The sequence below is a fragment of the Marmota monax genome, unplaced genomic scaffold (genome assembly GCF_021218885.2).
Source record: "Marmota monax isolate L192 unplaced genomic scaffold, Marmota_monax_Labrador192_F-V1.1 WCK01_AAM20220418_F8-fsc00145, whole genome shotgun sequence".
NCBI lineage: Eukaryota > Metazoa > Chordata > Mammalia > Rodentia > Sciuridae > Marmota > Marmota monax.
Genome location: NW_026695201.1, coordinates 200091 through 217779, shown reverse-complemented (window position 1 = coordinate 217779; position 17689 = coordinate 200091). Strand labels below are relative to the sequence as shown.

At 45.4% G+C, this 17689-nt stretch overlaps 1 protein-coding gene across 4 annotated transcripts in view; it reads left to right on the top strand.

The window, feature by feature from the left end:
- The window catches only part of Fcrl5 (Fc receptor like 5), a 32996-nt gene extending 16034 nt beyond the window's left edge, over nucleotides 1-16962 (top strand). For 3 of the 4 annotated variants that reach the window (XM_046428897.2, XM_046428898.2, XM_046428896.2), the window contains 10 exons: nucleotides 686-964; nucleotides 4420-4698; nucleotides 6974-7252; nucleotides 10399-10677; nucleotides 11129-11245; nucleotides 11939-11966; nucleotides 12905-12987; nucleotides 13186-13254; nucleotides 14885-14916; nucleotides 14994-16962. In XM_046428897.2, coding sequence (XP_046284853.1) covers nucleotides 686-964; nucleotides 4420-4698; nucleotides 6974-7252; nucleotides 10399-10677; nucleotides 11129-11245; nucleotides 11939-11966; nucleotides 12905-12987; nucleotides 13186-13254; nucleotides 14885-14916; nucleotides 14994-15083 — 1535 coding nt within the window. In that variant the 3' untranslated portion in view covers nucleotides 15084-16962. The remainder of the gene's footprint in view (nucleotides 1-685; nucleotides 965-4419; nucleotides 4699-6973; nucleotides 7253-10398; nucleotides 10678-11128; nucleotides 11246-11938; nucleotides 11967-12904; nucleotides 12988-13185; nucleotides 13255-14884; nucleotides 14917-14993) is intronic. The other variant, XM_046428899.2, reaches the window with a different exon arrangement.
- Nucleotides 16963-17689: the final 727 nt, after the last annotated feature.

Genomic DNA, 17689 nt, shown 5'->3' with positions numbered 1-17689 from the left:
GAAGCTTCCCCTGACTCATCTGTGCTAGATCCAGTCCCAGTATTCAACCTTTCTTAGCACCTGATCTTTGGTTTCAATTATCAATGCTTTGACTCTAAATTTCTGTTTTGTTCAGTTTCTGCCTACCATTTCCCTTGCATTGGAAGCTCTGAGAGCAGGGTCTATGTCTTTCTCACCATTGAATATCCATTAGATACAGCCATTGTTAGAACTTATGGATACCTTGTATTCAGTAATTTGTGAATAATTAAATATAAAAATGAGCAAATACACTGCAATGCCCATCCTCTTGTGAGTCCTGTTTCTAATGTAGCCCAGACTCAATTCCATCCCTGGTTATATATGCAACAGCTCTCTCCTCTCCTTCGTTTTCTGTTGAGCTGCTTTCTCCATCTCCCCTTCATCATTTGACTTATCAGATGCACAGGTTTCAATTTCATCCCTTTAGATTCCTCAAATATGCTTGGGTTTGTACATCTCAGTTCTCCAAACCACAGGTAAGAACTACACACATGTCAGTGTTTCCTGAGGTCTGAATAAGGTTCTGAGAATGTGTAAAGGATGAGCTCTCATTTGTGTCACAAGGTCATTAGAAAACAAGAAAATAACTTTCCTGTTTGAAATGTCTTTAGTGTGGAAGAATATATTCAATCAGAAAGGCTAATGGATGTTTTTCCTCCCCCAGTTTCATTGTCCCGCCCTGTCCTCACCCTCAGGGATCCCAGCGTCCAGCCTGTGGTGGGGGATGTGATGGAGCTTCACTGCGAGTCCCTGAGCGGCTCCCTCCCAATCACATACACGTTTTATCATGAGGATGTCACCCTGGGGAGCATAAAGGCCCACTCCAGAGGAGGAGCATACCTCAGTGTCTCTGTGACTGCAGAACATTCTGGAAACTACTTCTGTGAAGCCAGCAATAGTGCTCAGACACAACGCAGTGACACAATGACACTCACTGTCAAAAGTAAGTTGGCCTTTCCCAGTAACAGCAGCAGAAGGGACAGACCATTGCCCCACCAGCCCCAGTAGGCAAGACTGGAGCTCAGTTTCCACAGAAGCACCCCCTGGGGGCTGTCATGGCAGGCCTGCTGCCTCACAGCCACATGGAGAGCAGGTGTGCCTGGATTCTACAGGTGGAGGAGCGTGCACCTTCCTTTCTCAGCTGTACCTTCCTTTGTCTAGCTGTACTTCCCCTTCTTCAGCTGTACTTTCCTTTCTCTACCTGTGCTATCCTTTCTCTAGCTGTACCTTCCTTTCTCTAGCTGTTTGTTCCTTTCTCTAGCTGTACTTTCCTTTCTCTAATTGTGCTTTCCTTTCTCCAGTTGTACTTTGTTTCAACTGCTGCACTTTCCTTTTTCCAGCTCTACTTTCCTTTCTCTAGCTGTACTATTCTTTCTCTAGCATTTTTTTCCTTTCTCTAGCTGTACTTTCCTTTCTCTAGGTGTACTTTCCTTTCTCTAGTTGTACTTTCCTTTCTCCAGCTGTACTTTCCTTTCTCTCACTGTACTTTTCTTTCTTTAGCTGTACTTTCCTTTCTCTAGGTGTACTCTCCTTTCTCCAGCTGTACTTTCCTTTCTCTAGATGTACCTTCCTTTCTCCAGCTGTTCTTTCCTTTCTCTAGCTGTAATTTCCTTTCTCTAGCTGTTCTTTCCTTTCTCTAGCTGTACTTTCCTTTCTCCAGCTGTACTTTCATTTCTCTAGCTGTAATTTCCTTTCTCTAGCTGTTCTTTCCTTTGTCTAGCTGTAATTTCCTTTCTCCAGCTGTACTTTCCTTTCTCTAGCTGTACTTTCCTTTCTCCAGCTGTACTTTCATTTCTCTAGCTGTAATTTCCTTTCTCTAGCTGTTCTTTCCTTTGTCTAGCTGTAATTTCCTTTCTCCAGCTGTACTTTCCTTTCTCTAGCTGTACTTTCCTTTCTCTAGCTGTACCTACCTTTCACCAGCTGTACTCTCCTTTCTCCAGCTGTACTTTCCTTTCTCCAGCTGTACTTTCCTTTCTCTAGCTGTACTTTCCTTTCTCCAGCTGTACTTTCCTTTCTCTAGATGTACCTTCCTTTCTCCAGCTGTACTTTCCTTTCTCTAGGTGTACTCTCCTTTCTCCAGCTGTACTTTCCTTTCTCTAGATGTACCTTCCTTTCTCCAGCTGTACTTTCCTTTCTCTAGCTGTACTTTCCTTTCTCCAGCTGTACTTTCCTTTCTCTAGATGTACCTTCCTTTCTCCAGCTGTTCTTTCCTTTCTCTAGCTGTAATTTCCTTTCTCTAGCTGTTCTTTCCTTTCTCTAGCTGTACTTTCCTTTCTCCAGTTGTACTCTCCTTTCTCTAGCTGTAATTTCCTTTCTCCAGCTGTACTTTCCTTTCTCCAGCTGTACTTTCCTTTCTCCAGCTGTACTTTCCTTTCTCTAGCTTTACTTTCCTTTCTCTAGCTATACTTTCTTTTCTCCAGCTGTACCTTCCTTTCTCTAGCTGTACTTTTCTTACTAGCAATGTTCTGTAGCCAATGTTATAAAACCTCACATATTTCTCCCTAGCTTCTCCTGTTTTCTGCCAGAAAAACTTCGGCTCCCATCCAAGACCCCTGCTAGGAAATTTCCAAACTTTCCTACTCTTGCTTTTTTACATGCCCTTTTCCATTCAGCAATATCACCAAGTCCCACTGTCATGAGCTGAGCATCTGGTCACATCTCACTGATCCACCTCCACCCATTGCTCCACCATTGCTAAATTTGAGAAAAGACTCAACTACCTGTTGTATCACAAAGATCACCAAAGACCTCCATGTATTTAGGTCCCTTGGCCATTTACATCCCACCATCATTCCATGACTCTAATGACCACATGTCTATGTCCATGACCAACACCATGGCCTGTCCTTTTCCCACGTCCATCATCCACCCGACATATACACAGGCCTCCAACCCTAAAAGACCATTTTAAGCACTTACTACTCACCATGACCTCCAGCCCTTCCAGCAACTCCTTCTGTCACTACTATCCTCAGACCTCAACAGAACTCCCAGTTCAATCACTCTCCTTCTCCCTCCCTAATCCATCTGTCATGAACCCCCCCCCCTGATTCCTACCATCAAGTTCAGTATTTGTCTATCTCTCCACACAATAACTATGCCCCCTTTCCCCCAGGTATGGAGCAGGGGATTCTTCTCCCTGTGTCAGTGAACATTTCCATTTGATCTCTACATTCCATCCTCTCATGCATCCTCAGAACCTTCATGAAACCAATTATCCCTTTCTCACTCACAACTCTCTGCATCTCTCCTCATAGGCTCCTTCCGTGGGCATTTGACTTGCTCCATTTCTCTCACAGCTAGAAACACCATTGCTTGATCCTGCTCCATCCACTGCTCATCACACTTGCTCCATCCAAATCCACAAGGCAGAAACTGAGGGGTGTTCCTTGAATCCTCTCTATCTCTACTGCCACCATCCTAGTCAGAGCCTTCGTCATTCAATGACATTTAACTACCTCTCAATTTCACTTCTGCCTCCACTACAGTCCATTTTGCATAACCAGGTCAGAATTCTCATACCATTGCTTAGGGAAGAAGGATCAAATTCCTCAGCATGGTGTGGGAAGCCCTGCCTGGCTCTCCAGCCTTCCCTCAGTGCTACCCCCACCTATGCCCACCTTCTTCCCAACCCAGAACCTTTGCACATACTGTCTACCTGCCTCGTGTCCTCTTTCCTCCCTCTTCCCATGGTTAATTTCTAATGCCATGAGAAGATTCCCCTGACTCATCTGTGCTAGATCCAGTCCCAGTATTCAACCTTTCTTAGCACCTGATCTTTGGTCTCAATTATCAATGCTTTGACTCTAAATTTCTGTTTTGTTCAGTTTCTGCCTACCATTTCCCCTGCATTGGAAGCTTTGAGAGCAGGGTCTATGTCTTTCTCACCATTGAATATCCATTAGATACAGCCGTTGTTAGAACTTATGGATACCTTGTATTAAGTAATTTGTGATGAATACATATAAAAATGAGCAAATACACTGCAATGCCCATCCTCTTGTGAGTCCTGTTTCTAATGTAGCCCAGACTCAATTCCATCCCTGGTTATATATGCAACAGCTCTCTCCTCTTCTTCGTTTTCTGTTGAACTCGTTTCTCCATCTCCCCTTCATCCTTTGACTTATCAGATGCACAGCTTTCAATTTCATCTGTTTTCAGATCCCTCAAATATGCTTGAGATTGTACATCTCAGTTCTCCAAACCACAGGAAGTTACTGCAAACATGTCAGTGTTTCCTGAGGTCTGAAGATGGTTCTGAGAATTGTAAAGGATGAGCTCTCATTTGTGTCACAAGGTCATTATAAAACAAGAAAATCACTTTCCTGTTTCAAATGTCTTTAGTGTGGAAGAATATATTCAATAAGAAAGAGCTAATGGATGTTTTTCCTCTCTCAGTTCCAGTGTCCCGCCCTGTCCTCACCCTCAGGGATCCCAGCATTCAGCCTGTGGTGGGGGATGTGATGCAGCTTCACTGCGAGTCCCTGAGCGGCTCCCTCCCAATCACATACACGTTTTATCATGAGGATGTCAACCTGGGGAGCAGAAAGGCCCATTCTAGAGGAGGAGCATCCTTCAGTCTTGCTGTGACTGCAGAACATTCTGGAAACTACTTCTGTGAAGCCAGCAATAGTGTTCAGACACAACGCAGTGACTCAATGACACTCACTGTCAAAAGTAAGTTGGCCTTTCCCAGTAACAGCAGCAGAAGGGACAGACCATTGCCCCACCAGCCCCAGTAGGCAAGACTGGAGCTCAGTTTCCACAGAAGCACCCCCTGGGGGCTGTCATGGCAGGCCTGCTGCCTGCACAGCCACATGGAGAGCAGGTGTGCCTGGATTCTACAGGTGGAGGAGCGTGCACCTTCCTTTCTCAGCTGTACCTTCCTTTGTCTAGCTGTACTTCCCCTTCTCCAGCTGTACTTTCCTTTCTCCAGCTGTACTTTCCTTTCTCCAGCTGTACTCTCCTTTCTCCAGCTGTACTTTCCTTTCTCTAGCTGTACATTTTTACTAGCAATGTTCTGTAGCCAATGTTATAAAACCTCACATATTTCTCCCTAGCTTCTCCTGCATTCTGCCAGAAAAACTTCGGCTCCCATCCAGGACCCTTGCTAGGAAATTTTCCAATTTTCCTACTTTTCCTGTTTTACATGTCCCTTTCCATTCAGCAATATCACCAAGTCCCACTGTCATGAGCTGAGCATCTGGTCACATCTCACTGATCCACCTCCACCCATTGCTTCACCATCGCTAAATTTGAGAAAAGACTCAGCTACCTGGTTTTATCACAAAGATCACCAAAGACCTCCATGTACTTAGATCCCTTAAACATTTTCATCCCACCATCATTTTATGACTCTAATGACCACATGTCTATATCCATGACCAACACCATGGCCTGTCCTTTTCCCACATCCATCATCCACTCCACATATACACAGGCCTCCAACCCTAAAAGACCATTTTAAGCACTTACTACTCACCATGACCTCCTGCCCTTCCAGCAACTCCTTCTGTCACTACTCTCCTCAGACCTCAACAGAACTCCCAGTTCAATCACTCTCCGACTCCCTCCCTAATCCATCTGCCAAGAATACCTCTGACTCCTACCATCAAACTGAGTATTTGTGTATCTCTCCACACAATAACTATGCCCCCTTCCCCCCAGGTATGGAGCAGGGAATTCTTCTCCCGGTGTCAGTGAACATTTCCATTTGATCTCTACATTCCATCCTCTCATGCATCCTCAGAACCTTCATGAAACCAATTATCCCTTTCTCACTCATGACTCTCTGCATCTCTCCTCATAGGCTCCTTCCGTGGGCATTTGACTTGCTCCATTTCTCTCACAGCTAGAAACATCATTGCTTGATCCTGCTCCATCCACTGCTCATCACACTTGCTTCACCCAAATCCACAAGGCAGAAACTGAGGGGTGTTCCTTGAATCCTCTCTATCTCTATTGCCACCATCCTAGTCAGAGCCTTCATCATTTCAACTACTTCAATGACATTACTCCTCAATTTCACTTCTGCCCCCACTACAGTCCATTTTGCCTAACCAGGTCAAAATTCTCATACCATTGCTTAGTGAAGAAGGATCAAATTCCTCAGCATGGTGTGGGAAGCCCTGCCTGGCTCTCCAGCCTTCCTCAGTGCTACCCCCACCTATGCCCACCTTCTTCCCAACCCAGAACCTTTGCACATACTGTCTACCTGCCTCATGTCCTCTTTCCTCCCTCTTCCCATGGTTAATTTCTAATGCCATGAGAAGCTTCCCCTGACTCATCTGTGCTAGATCCAGTCCCAGTATTCAACCTTTCTTAGCACCTGATCTTTGGTCTCAATTATCAATGCTTTGACTCTAAATTTCTGTTTTGTTCAGTTTCTGCCTACCATTTCCCCTGCATTGGAACTGTGAGAACAGGGTCTGTGTCTTTCTTACCATTGAATATCCATTAGATACAGCCATTGTTGGAACTTATGGATACCTTGTATTCAGTAATTTGTGATTGATTAATTAAATATAAAAATGAGCAAATACACTGCAATGCCCATCCTCTTGTGAGTCCTGTTTCTAATGTAGCCCAGACTCAATTCCATCCCTGGTTATATATGCCACAGCTCTCTCCTCTCCTTCGTTTTCTGTTGGACTCGTTTCTCCTTCCCCTCTTCATCCTTATCAGATGCACAGGTTTCAATTTCATCTGTTTTCAGATCCCTCAAATATTCTTGGGTTTGTACACCTCAGTGCTCCAAACCACATGTGTGTAATAACACATGTCAGTGTTTCCTGAGGTCTGAAGAAGGTTCTCAGAATGTGTAAAGGATGAGCTCTCCATTCGTGTATCAAGGTCATTAAAAAACAAGAAAACCACTTTCCTGTTTGAAACGTCTTTAGTGTGGAAGAATATATTCAATCAGAGAGGCTAATGGATGTTTTTCCTCTCCCAGTTCCAGTGTCCCGCCCTGTCCTCACCCTCAGGGATCCCAGCGTCCGTCTTGTGGTGGGGGATGTGATGGAGCTTCGCTGCGAGGCCCTGAGCGGCTCTCCTCCGATCCTGTACAAGTTTTATCATGAGGATGTCACCCTGGGGAGCACAATGGCCCCCTCTGGGGGAGGAGCCTCCTTCAACCTCTCCCTGATGGAGAAACATTCTGGAAACTACTCCTGTGAGGCTGAGAATGACCTGGAGATCCAGCACAGTGAATTGGTGACTGTCATCGTCACAGGTGAGCCTGCTGTGCCCACCAGCAGCACAAGGGAGACCTGCCTGTGCCTTCCCTTCCAACAGCACCAAATGAAGGTGCAGCGCTCCTCGGGCTCCTGTCTGGTTGCCTTCCCAGCCTCTTCCTGTCTGCAGAGCCCCTGTTTGAACATCTGAGGTCCCTCCTGAGGTAGAGTTTCAGGAAGCCCGACCTTCCCAACAGCACATTTCTCCTTCAGTGTGATTAAAGCTCTCTCTGAAAATACTGAGAAGACATTTTTTACAACACAGACCCCATCCTGACCTGATATTATGATACAAAGGAAATGCCCAAGAATTCTGAGGATAGGTTTCTCTGCTTCTCCCAAATATTAGACCCTTCCCTGCCTGGGTCCTTCTCTCCATGACTTCCAAGAAGCTTCTACTCTTGAGTTCACTTCATTCCCAGGAATAGAAATTTTATTCATATTCCATATTAAAATCCTATGCTAACATTAGCACAGCCTCTCAGCCTTTGGGTCCTTAAAGGAAGAGCACAGGTGACAGGGGCAGAGGAGGGGACAGCAGGATGACATGGGATAAAAATAGCCCCCATCAATTAAATTTGTCTTCTCTAAGCTGTCCTTTCACCCCTTACCATTAAGTGTAATAACCAAAGGAAAACTGCTTCTTTTGAGCTTTTAATCTGTTTGGCGATGACCTTTAAAACCTTGTTTAGGGAGACCTAGGGTAAAGAAAGTCTGCTTAGGGCTGTTAAGATGAATGTTCTAGACTTGGCTTTAAAGATTAACTTCCTATATGACCTTTACCAAGTATCTTTCCTATACTGACCTCAGTTTCCTCACCCGTAAAGTGGGAAATCCGGCTAGATGGAAATCGTGTCATAATTTCCCTGTCCTAGATGGAAATTGTGCCATAATTTCCCATAATTTCCTGGACAGGGAATATAGAACATACAGACACAAAGTTTCCTAGAAGGATTCATGCAAAAGGAGAAGAGGGTTGTCCCTACCTCCGGGATACGTCCCAGGAACGGGAGACTATGCTATGGTATACGAGCACCCCCTGAGCCAAACATAGGTTTACACTCTTGGTCTTTCTTGGCTGAATTGCTAAGTATCTTGAGGATTAGAGACAAAGTTAAATAAACAGGATAATTTGGGACTGCTAGCTCAGGATCCAGTCTCTACTCGAGGTAGCCAGTGCAGTGATCTCTAAGTCACCGGGAGGTGAGCTGATTTGAGGTGTGGTTTCTCCCATTCAGCCAGTTCATTTGTTCTCTGCTCTATGTTCTCTCCTGTCCCAGTAGCACCTGCCTCAGTCCTCTGAACTGGGACTGTTGATCATCCTTCTTCCCTTGTTCCTATGATTCCCTGGCACAAACACCTGTTATTCTGCTGCTATTATCAACCTAGCTAAAGAGTTTCCTGAACATCCTGGATAAATTGTGTCTGAGTTCCAGAGCTAGGACCCAAGTCATGGAGAACAGCAACCACCCAGAAGAGCAGACTGGGAGGCAGTTTCTCTTCTCTATGACGTGTGTCCTAGTTTCAAGATCCATATCATGAAATTTTATCTGAATGTTAAAAAAATCCAGTATTACAAAAGGACCAACGTTGTAAAGGCCTACTTCTTTCTTTCTTTTTAAAATGTATTTGTTCTTTCTAGATATACATGGCAGTAGAGTGTATTTTGGCATATTATACATACATAGAATTAGTATAACTTAATCAGATAGGTCTGATTCATCCTACTGTCTTTTCTATTCCCATCTCGCCTCCCTTCCCTTCATTCCCCTTTGTCTGTCCAAGGAACTTCGAATCTTCCCCTTCCTTGTTGTGACTTAGCATCCATATATCAGAGAAAACATTCTGTCTTTTTTTTGGGGGGGGGACCAGCTTATTTCACTTAGCATAATATTCTCCAGTTCCATCTATTTACCATATGCCATAATTTCATTCTTCTTTATGACTGAGTAATATTTGATTGTGTATATATACCACTTGTTTTTTTAATCCATTCATCTGTTATAGGGAACCTAGGTTGGTTCCATAGCCTGGCTATTGTGAATTGAGCTGCTGTAAACATTGATGTGGCAGCATCACTATAGTATGCTGACTTTATTTTTATTTTTTATTTATTTTTTTTATTGGTTGTTCAAAACATTACAAAGCTCTTGACATATCATATTTCATGCATTAGATTCAAGTTGGTTATGAACTCCCAATTTTACCCCAAATACAGATTGCATGCTGACTTTAAGTCCTTTATATAAACCGAAGAGTGGGATAACTGGGTCAAATAGTGGTTCCATCCCAAGTTTCCTAAGGAATCTTCATACTTTTTCCGGAGTGGTGGTACCAATTTGTAGTTCCAACAGCAATGTATAAGTGAACACAAAGGTCTCTTTCCAACTTCTCTTCTCCTAGATATAACTACCTGTTAACTGTTTCATGAGTATTTTCCATAAATATTCTATGAACATTGAGGCACAGAATATGTTTACCCAAGTAGGATCATATTACATATATAGTTACCCAACTTCCATTTTTCACTTAAAAATACACCTATGCATCTTAGCTAGGTCTTTCATTATTGCATTATTTGGTCTACCAGGTTATTTCTGATATTTAGCTATTATAGAAATCCTTATACAAACAATTTTGACCTACATTATGTCAGTATCCCTAAAGGAGATGGTCCTAGAAGTAGTTTTGCTGGGTCAAGCTTTCAAAGTGTTTTAAATTTGGTAGATATTTCCAAATTGTCAAAAAAGTGTCTTAAATTTGCTTTTTCACCTAGTCAGTAACAAGGTGCCTGTTTACCTTGTAGGTATTATCCATCCATTTGGGCTGTGCCAATCGGGTGAGAAGGAAAAGGAATTGTATTCAGGTTGTTTTTACTTGCATACATGTAATGTATTCATAATGAAGATAAAAGTCTTTTTATATTTACTGACTATTTGAAGTTTCCATCACTTTCTACATTTTTCTATTGAATATTACTGTACATGAAAAGGTATTTATGGATCAAAGTCATTAACTATGGCTTGTTTTAATCCATTTTCAGAGACTGAGCTCTAACGTTTTTCCGTTTGTTTGTAATACTTTTCTTTTTTCTTACAAATATGTTAGAAGCAGAAACTGCCATGGACATTTTGTTTTGTCTCAGTTCCAGTGTCCCGCCCTGTGCTCACCCTCAGGGCTCCCAGGGCCCAGGCTGAGGTGGGGGACGTGGTGGAGCTTCACTGTGAGGCCCTGAGGGGCTCTCCCCCGATCCTGTACCAGTTTTATCATGAGGACGTCACCCTGGGGAACAGCTCGGCGCCCTCTGGGGGAGGAGCATCCTTCAACCTCTTCCTGACTGCAGAACATTCTGGAAACTACTCCTGCGAGGCTGACAATGGCCAGGGTGCCCAGCGCAGTGAGGCGGTGGCACTTTTCATCCCAGGTAAGTTTCTTATGCCCAGGGCACAGGTGTGAGCCAAAAATTTCCTCCAAGGACCCTCTGGTCATTCTCATGGGCTTTACCAAGAGGGTGCTTCCCAGGTACACTAAGCTGGTAGCTCTATAAACTGATATATTTCCAAATGTTTCTCCAGTGATGGCACTTGTGGTGGGGGCAGGGACAAAGAGTATCATCAAATTCAGGGTTTATCTGCTGGCTCTTCTCTCACTGGCCACTGTCCATCCCAACCCTCAGCCTTGTCTCAATCATGGCAACGCACTGCCTCACAAAGCCAGGAGCCATGTCCTGTGCCACACCAACACCCGCTTCGCCTCAGGGATTCTGGGCCTCTAGGCTCGTCCTGTCTCCCAGGCCAGGCACCAGCTTCAGGGGGCAGAGCAGCTGAAGGCCACAAGCCTCTGTCTTGGGCTCACGCATGGGGTCTCCCTGTCAGGGCTAACGGAAAGCCGAAGTGGTCCTGTAGCCCCAGGAGTCACTGGGGGGCTGCTGGGGACGGTGGTCCTTGCTGCTGGCGCACTGCTCTTCTACCATTGGCTTTCGAGGAAAGCAGGTAAGAAGCTCCTGGCTCACCTCCGCTTGAGCCCATCCCTCCTCTGTCTTCCTTCAACCTCAGGCCGACTGTGTGACCATACCCCAGGCTTTCAAAAGCTCCTCTCCTTCCACCCCGCAATCCCTCTTCACCTTTCCCATTGGGTCCCCCAACGCCCTCTTTACCAAAACTGAAACTGCTGAAAGAGCCGTGTTAGTGGAGCAAGCCTGGGTGACATGCAGCTTATCCAACCCCCCAAATTGCAACATGCCTCCCTGGGTATCTACAAAGACCCCTAAGGGATGGGAAGAGGAGGACATCAACTCTGAGAAACAGAAGTGAAAAACAGAAGCCAAATAGGAGTTGGTAACTTGTTGATTTTTTTAAAAATGCACAGTATGTTTGTAGATGATAAAGTCTATTTTCCTGCCTTGCAGTTATTAAACTGCCTGTCATTTTTAAAGATCACTCTTTAAAAACTCCAAGTTAAAGGCCTACAGTTTATGTAGACTCCTATTTCACATTAAAACCATACTCCTTTGGAGGCCAGGGTCAGTTGTTTAGTAGCTTGGGTCCCATATATCACCTCCCTTGGGAAGGATTCAGACTTTATTGACAGCAATGCCTGGTGATTTCTATGTAAGTCTCCTGCGGCTGGCCCCCTAAGAAGGTCTTCTTTTCCTAAATCAAATACCTCTGTGCTTTCTTTCACAGGGGGACGGACTGCCTCTGACCCCTCCAGGTAAGACCTGGGCTGTGTTTCCATGTAGTTAATGAAATTCCCATGGGGTATACAATGGAATTGAACCTAATTATCACCAAGAGCCCAGTTTCTGCTGTATGATGCTGAGATGGGTGGTACCCGCTTCACGTCGCCACTTCTGTTGGGATACCTCAAGGCAATTCCCAGGACCTTCCCATCCACCACTTTAACTGTATAGGTATTCTTTTCACATCAAGTATCCATTACTTTTTATTTCTCAGCTCACATCCTTATACAATCGCACCTAGTTCTTGGCTTGTTTGAGTGACCACTATGACCCCTGAGTCCATCCATGTCTTGAGATGACTTAGCTTAATTAACCTGGAAATCTCTGGACTTGGCCAACATAATCAAGACCTGTTGTGATGACAGCCAAAAAGATAGAGCCACATAACTTGGTCACCCAGTGAAGTCACTCTGCCAGCTGAAGAAGGGCCACTGTCTTGGATCCTTAAGGCTGACTTCAGTAGCCACACTGTGGCTCAACACTATCCCCGGGCAAGCCCCTGGTAGCAGTGGTAGCAGTATCCGAACCATCCAGAGTTCCTAAGACCTTTTCTGATTCTGATCTCTGTGGAAGTAGAGGTTCTGGAGCCTGGTTTGAATTTTGGTTTTTCCCCTTTCTGGTCACATGGTCATGGTCAATCACTTCACCTTGTAAAACCTCCATTATTTTTTTTATCTGTAGAATGGAGATAAAATAGAACTAACTTAATATTGCTCTAAGTACAGTGCTTGTTACATACCTGGTGGCCATAAAGTCTGGGAAAACATATATTATGAATTCCTCATGATTCGTAGTCATGAATATGATTCCAGGCTTGACTGCCCATTATGTGGTAAAAACTCACTGAGAGGGATCACCATAGCCACTGTGTCAGGCCCCTGGGAAACACCAGTGTTTCTGTGTCTCACAGGCATTCTTCAGACTCCAACCCCCAGGACCCCACCTACCACAATGTGCCAGGATGGATAGAGCTGCAGCCAGTGTACATGAATGGTGAGGACCAGGGACACGCCGTTTGGGCTGGGCCACAGGGTCGGTGTGGGAAAGAGCTGGTACCGGAGGTGAGGAGCGACAACCCACAGACCCAGAAGGTTTCGTCCTTTTGGACAATAAACAGGCTGGGGAGGAGGACAGGGCTCAGATAAGAGGCAAGCTCCTTCCTCTCCTCTGACACGTCAACTTCTCTCTAAGTAAATTCTAGAGGAGAAGACGTGGTTTACTCTGAAGTGTCGTGCCTCCAGAAGGAAAGCAGAAATTCAGGTAAGAGCAGAGGAAGCACCTGTTCTGGCCAACCTTCAAGCTTGACAGCCTACTGCTCCATCTCCTCCTCCTCAGAAGGTCTGGGCCAGCCAGACACAGAGCCAGCTGCCCCCCAGCCTAGTTCACTGGGGCTTCTTAACTTGTGCCTACACTGTTTGGGGTTAACCCAAGCCCATCATATGGTACTGCTTTCTCTGTCCTCAACTGCTGGCCTCAGTACAATCTAACTAAGTACAGAACCATCACCTTGGGTAGTCATTGAACCCCTCTGTAAAGCTGTTTGTTTATAAAATGGAGCAGGACTATTATTCTCTGCTGTCGTATTTTGGGCTTCTATACAGAATACTATAGACTGGTTGGCTTACAAAATAAGCATTTATTGTTCACAGTTCCCAACATGGTCAGGTTCCCCTCTTCCTCTTCCTGGTTTGCAAACAAGAGCTTTCTTGCTATATCCTCTCATGATAGAGAGATCATCTTTCTTGTGTCTCATTTTCTAAGGACGCCAATCCCATCATGGCAGATCTAAGATACATCTAAGATATATATATGTGTGTGTGTATATACAAATGATCTAACATATATTTAAGATATAGATTGATGATTGATAGATTGGTCGGTAGACAGATCAATCCCTTAGAACAGGGCTATATAGGGGTGTAAATAAAAATTGTGTATATATAGAAAGAGATCTTAGAGAGAGATACATATATATGATCTAAGATATATATTTATATCTAAGATCTCAGCTATATATTTCCTTAGAACTAGGATACAAATAAATATCTATAAGTATATATTTATCATATGTATAAATATCTTAGATATCCCTTAGAACTGTACCTGTAGCATAAATAGATATAGAAAGACATAACTGTAGTATACTTGCATATGATAGAGTTTGTTTTCTTTTTTTTTCAAAATTTATTTATTTATTTTTAGTTGTAGGTGGATACAGTATCTTTAATTCCTTTTTATGTGGTGCTGAGGATCGACCCCAGTGCCTCACGCGTGCTAGGAGAGCACTCTACCGCTGAGCCACAACCCCAGCCCCGAGTTTATTTTCTTTATAGCACTCAGAACTGTACCTGGCACACAGAAACTGCTCAACACGTGGTAGATGATAGAAATTATCCATCTAAAACCAGGTGCACAGTATGTACCTGTATCATATAGATGCATACATCTCTACAATAAGCCCAGAGGCAGATGACATGCTGATTCTCATCATATAGACTTGACAACTGAGGCAGGAGAGGTTGAGTGACTAGCCCCAGACCACCGGGGTGGCAAGGCAGACCCAGGGCTCCATCCCAGGTAGACAGGACTCGGAATCTCTCTTCTCTGCTTCAGACAATGCTCCATAATATGTGACATGACTCTAAGATCAAGGAACTACCAAGGTCAAAGGTGAAGCCCTTCTTTTGAGAGCTTCTGGAAGCTCAGAGTGGGGAACAAAGTGTGAGGTGGTGCTGAGGAGGGGGCTGGTCAGCGCTCCAAGGCTGAGGACAAAATGGGCAGTTGCTGGACAGGAGAGGTCCTAGGGTGGAAAGGACTGGCCTTATAGCACTGGGCACAGGGACAGCTCTGAGTGGGCCTCCACAGCTGAGCACTCCCCTTCTTTCCACAGCGGCCTCTGCACACAGCCTCAGCCATCAGACGGTGAGTCTCCTGACCTGTGTTGCCTCACCCGGGGGCCCAACAGCTCTGGCCCCCTCCTAAGTGTTCCTTCCTCCTAGGACTCCTCTGTCATCTACGCCAAGGTGAAGAAGGCATGCACCCCAGCCTCCGGGCCCCACCAGCTGGCCTCCCCAGCTCCTCACAGATGAGTCCACGCATCTCCCCAACTGCTGTCTCAGCCTCTGAATCCCAGTGTTCTCCGTGGGGAAGAAGGAGCATTGAAATGGGAAGATTGAAGCCACCCCAGGCCACATCCAGCAGCTTTTGTGTCAAATGCTCTCTGTCTGCACCGAGCCCAGAGCCCTGCTGGACTCCCACTTATTTCTTAGGTTGCAGCGTTGCCCTAGTGGCTCCTTTTTAATCTAGTGATAGGTTGTTCCCAACTCGGGGCACATTACATCTCCAGGCTTCCTTAGTGAGTGTCAGCTCCGGTGGGTCCTGACAGTCCTCAATTCCAGCAGGGAGGTCCTGCCAGCGTGGGTACACTTCTCAATTGCTATCAGCCTCCTGGGACGACTGCAGTAGCCTGCCAGATGGGAAGCACATGCCCCAAGGATGATGGTCGCCGTATGGATGTTCTTCTAGTGGGACTGCACTTTATGCTTTTCCACCTGTCTGAATCTCCAAGGTCACCTGACTTGAGACTAATTTCTCTCCTGCGCCTGTGCCAACATCTGTTCATCCAAGTGAGTGGAATTTGCACTCCGGTTCCCAGGTCTTCCCCAACCTTCCAGGATGCCCAAGGACACGGCTAGAATGCATATTGGAATATATGCAAATTACCATTTGACTGAATGAATGAAGAAGAAACTATGGGTAATCAAACTGGCATCTGATCCAACTTAGCATGCTCCCGAGAAAAATTCAGGAGGTACTTCTGTTTCCTCTGAGCAAGAAATAAAAGAGAAGCAGGAGGGGTGAGGAATTTGGCTTATCAAGAAAGAGGATTTCTCAGACTTTAATGTGCCTCCGGAATACCTGAGTATCTTACGAAATTGCAGATCCTGGCTCCGTGAGGCTGGGTGGAGCCTGGGATTCTCTGTTTGTAACAAACTTCTAGGTGACGCTGATGCCACAGGTCCAGAAACCGTACTGAGAGCTGAGGTGCAGGAGGCCTGGCTGCCCTCCATGTAACTCCTCGGGGGGCTTGCACACAGATCACACTGTTCCTGAAGCTGTCCTTCAGCCAGAGCACCACCAGCTGCTGTGGCATACAGAAATTCCCTGCAGCATATTGGGTTTTATCAACCACCCTGGGTGGGGGAAGGTGGCTGCCGCCATCTTTGTTTCCCCACACTTTCTCATGAAGAGTGAATGAACACCCTATGCATCAACATGCCCTCCAGACCCTGCCCCTAGTTGGGAGGTGCTCTTCTCCATTTCCTAGCTCAGCCCTTCTGCAATTCCTTCTCCTGAAAGGCCTTTCCTATCATCTCCATCTACTATAATTCTGCCCTTTCCCTAAGCCCCACCAGTATCCACCCCACCATCTCTCCTTTGGGCACCTATGGCACTTTGACAGATTTGCAATTACCATTGTCAATGTGGGGAGAGAACTGAAAGTTGGTTAGGACAACCCTAATTTTGCAGCAAGAAATTGAGAACTAGAGAATTGGGAGGAAACCAGATGATGATGATCACATAGCCAGGTAGTAGCAAAGCCCAAACTAAAGTAAACCCAGGGCTCCCGACCCCCAAGACCACATTCTTTCCTCCACATCTCTCTTCTGTTGCAGAAACATGGGGCTGGGGGCATTTCTGGTTCTCCAACAACTGCGAGAGGCCATAAAAGCAAAGCCTGACTCCAGTTGATGTACACACAGAGCCCAGCATGGTGCCTGGCATACAGATGGCTTTCAGTAAATCATTGTCAAATTGAATGTTGGGAAGTCTCCCAATGAATGCACATCATCTCCACAAATTTATCCATATCTTTACTGACTGACTCTTATTCCAGGGGAATGCAATTCATGTCCTCAGATCTCAGAATGCTTGGGGATACCAATAAAATAATTTCTGTCAGACCAACCTGTCAGTCTGGAGTGGACTTTTTAACTGTTTTTAACAAAACCAGCATTGCCTGCAGGTATCTGAAACTCAAGAAAAAAAAACTAATCAGATGAACCACAAATTTTTTTCTCTCTCTCCTTACTCCTTCCCTCCCCCTCCCTTCCTTTTCCCCTTTCATCTCCCTTTCTTTAGCTGAAGCCACACCTCTGTCCCAGTCACCCCAGTCAGGAGACACACAGCTGTCTCTAGCTCTCTACACTGAATTGGTCACCCAGTCCAATCCATTCTGCTGTTTATCTTACATGTCTCATAAATCGTGTTCCCTCTGCCCCTGCCTTGGTACAGGCTCTTGTCAACAACCACGAGGACTATTCCAGTCACCTAAGACTGGTGTCCCTACTCCAGACTCTTCCACCCCCATTCATTCCCAGTAGGATCAGCAGGATGAACTTTCCAGCCTGTTGATCCCTCTGCTGGGATTCCCTTGTTTTCCAGACAGCTCACTCTTTCCTGTGGGCACAAGGCTCTTTGCAGTTTAATTCCAACCCAAACTTCCAGCTTCATCTCCAATCCTTCCCCACCACCACAGGAACAGGCACCCCACGCTCCTGCCACACACACACACACACACCTGATTTCAAGTGGCCATACCTTTCCAAATCTATTCCAGTAACTGTTCCCTCTCTGTCTTATCTGTGGAAGTCACTTGTCCTCCAAGACCTAATTCCCCTCTCAGGGAAGCTTC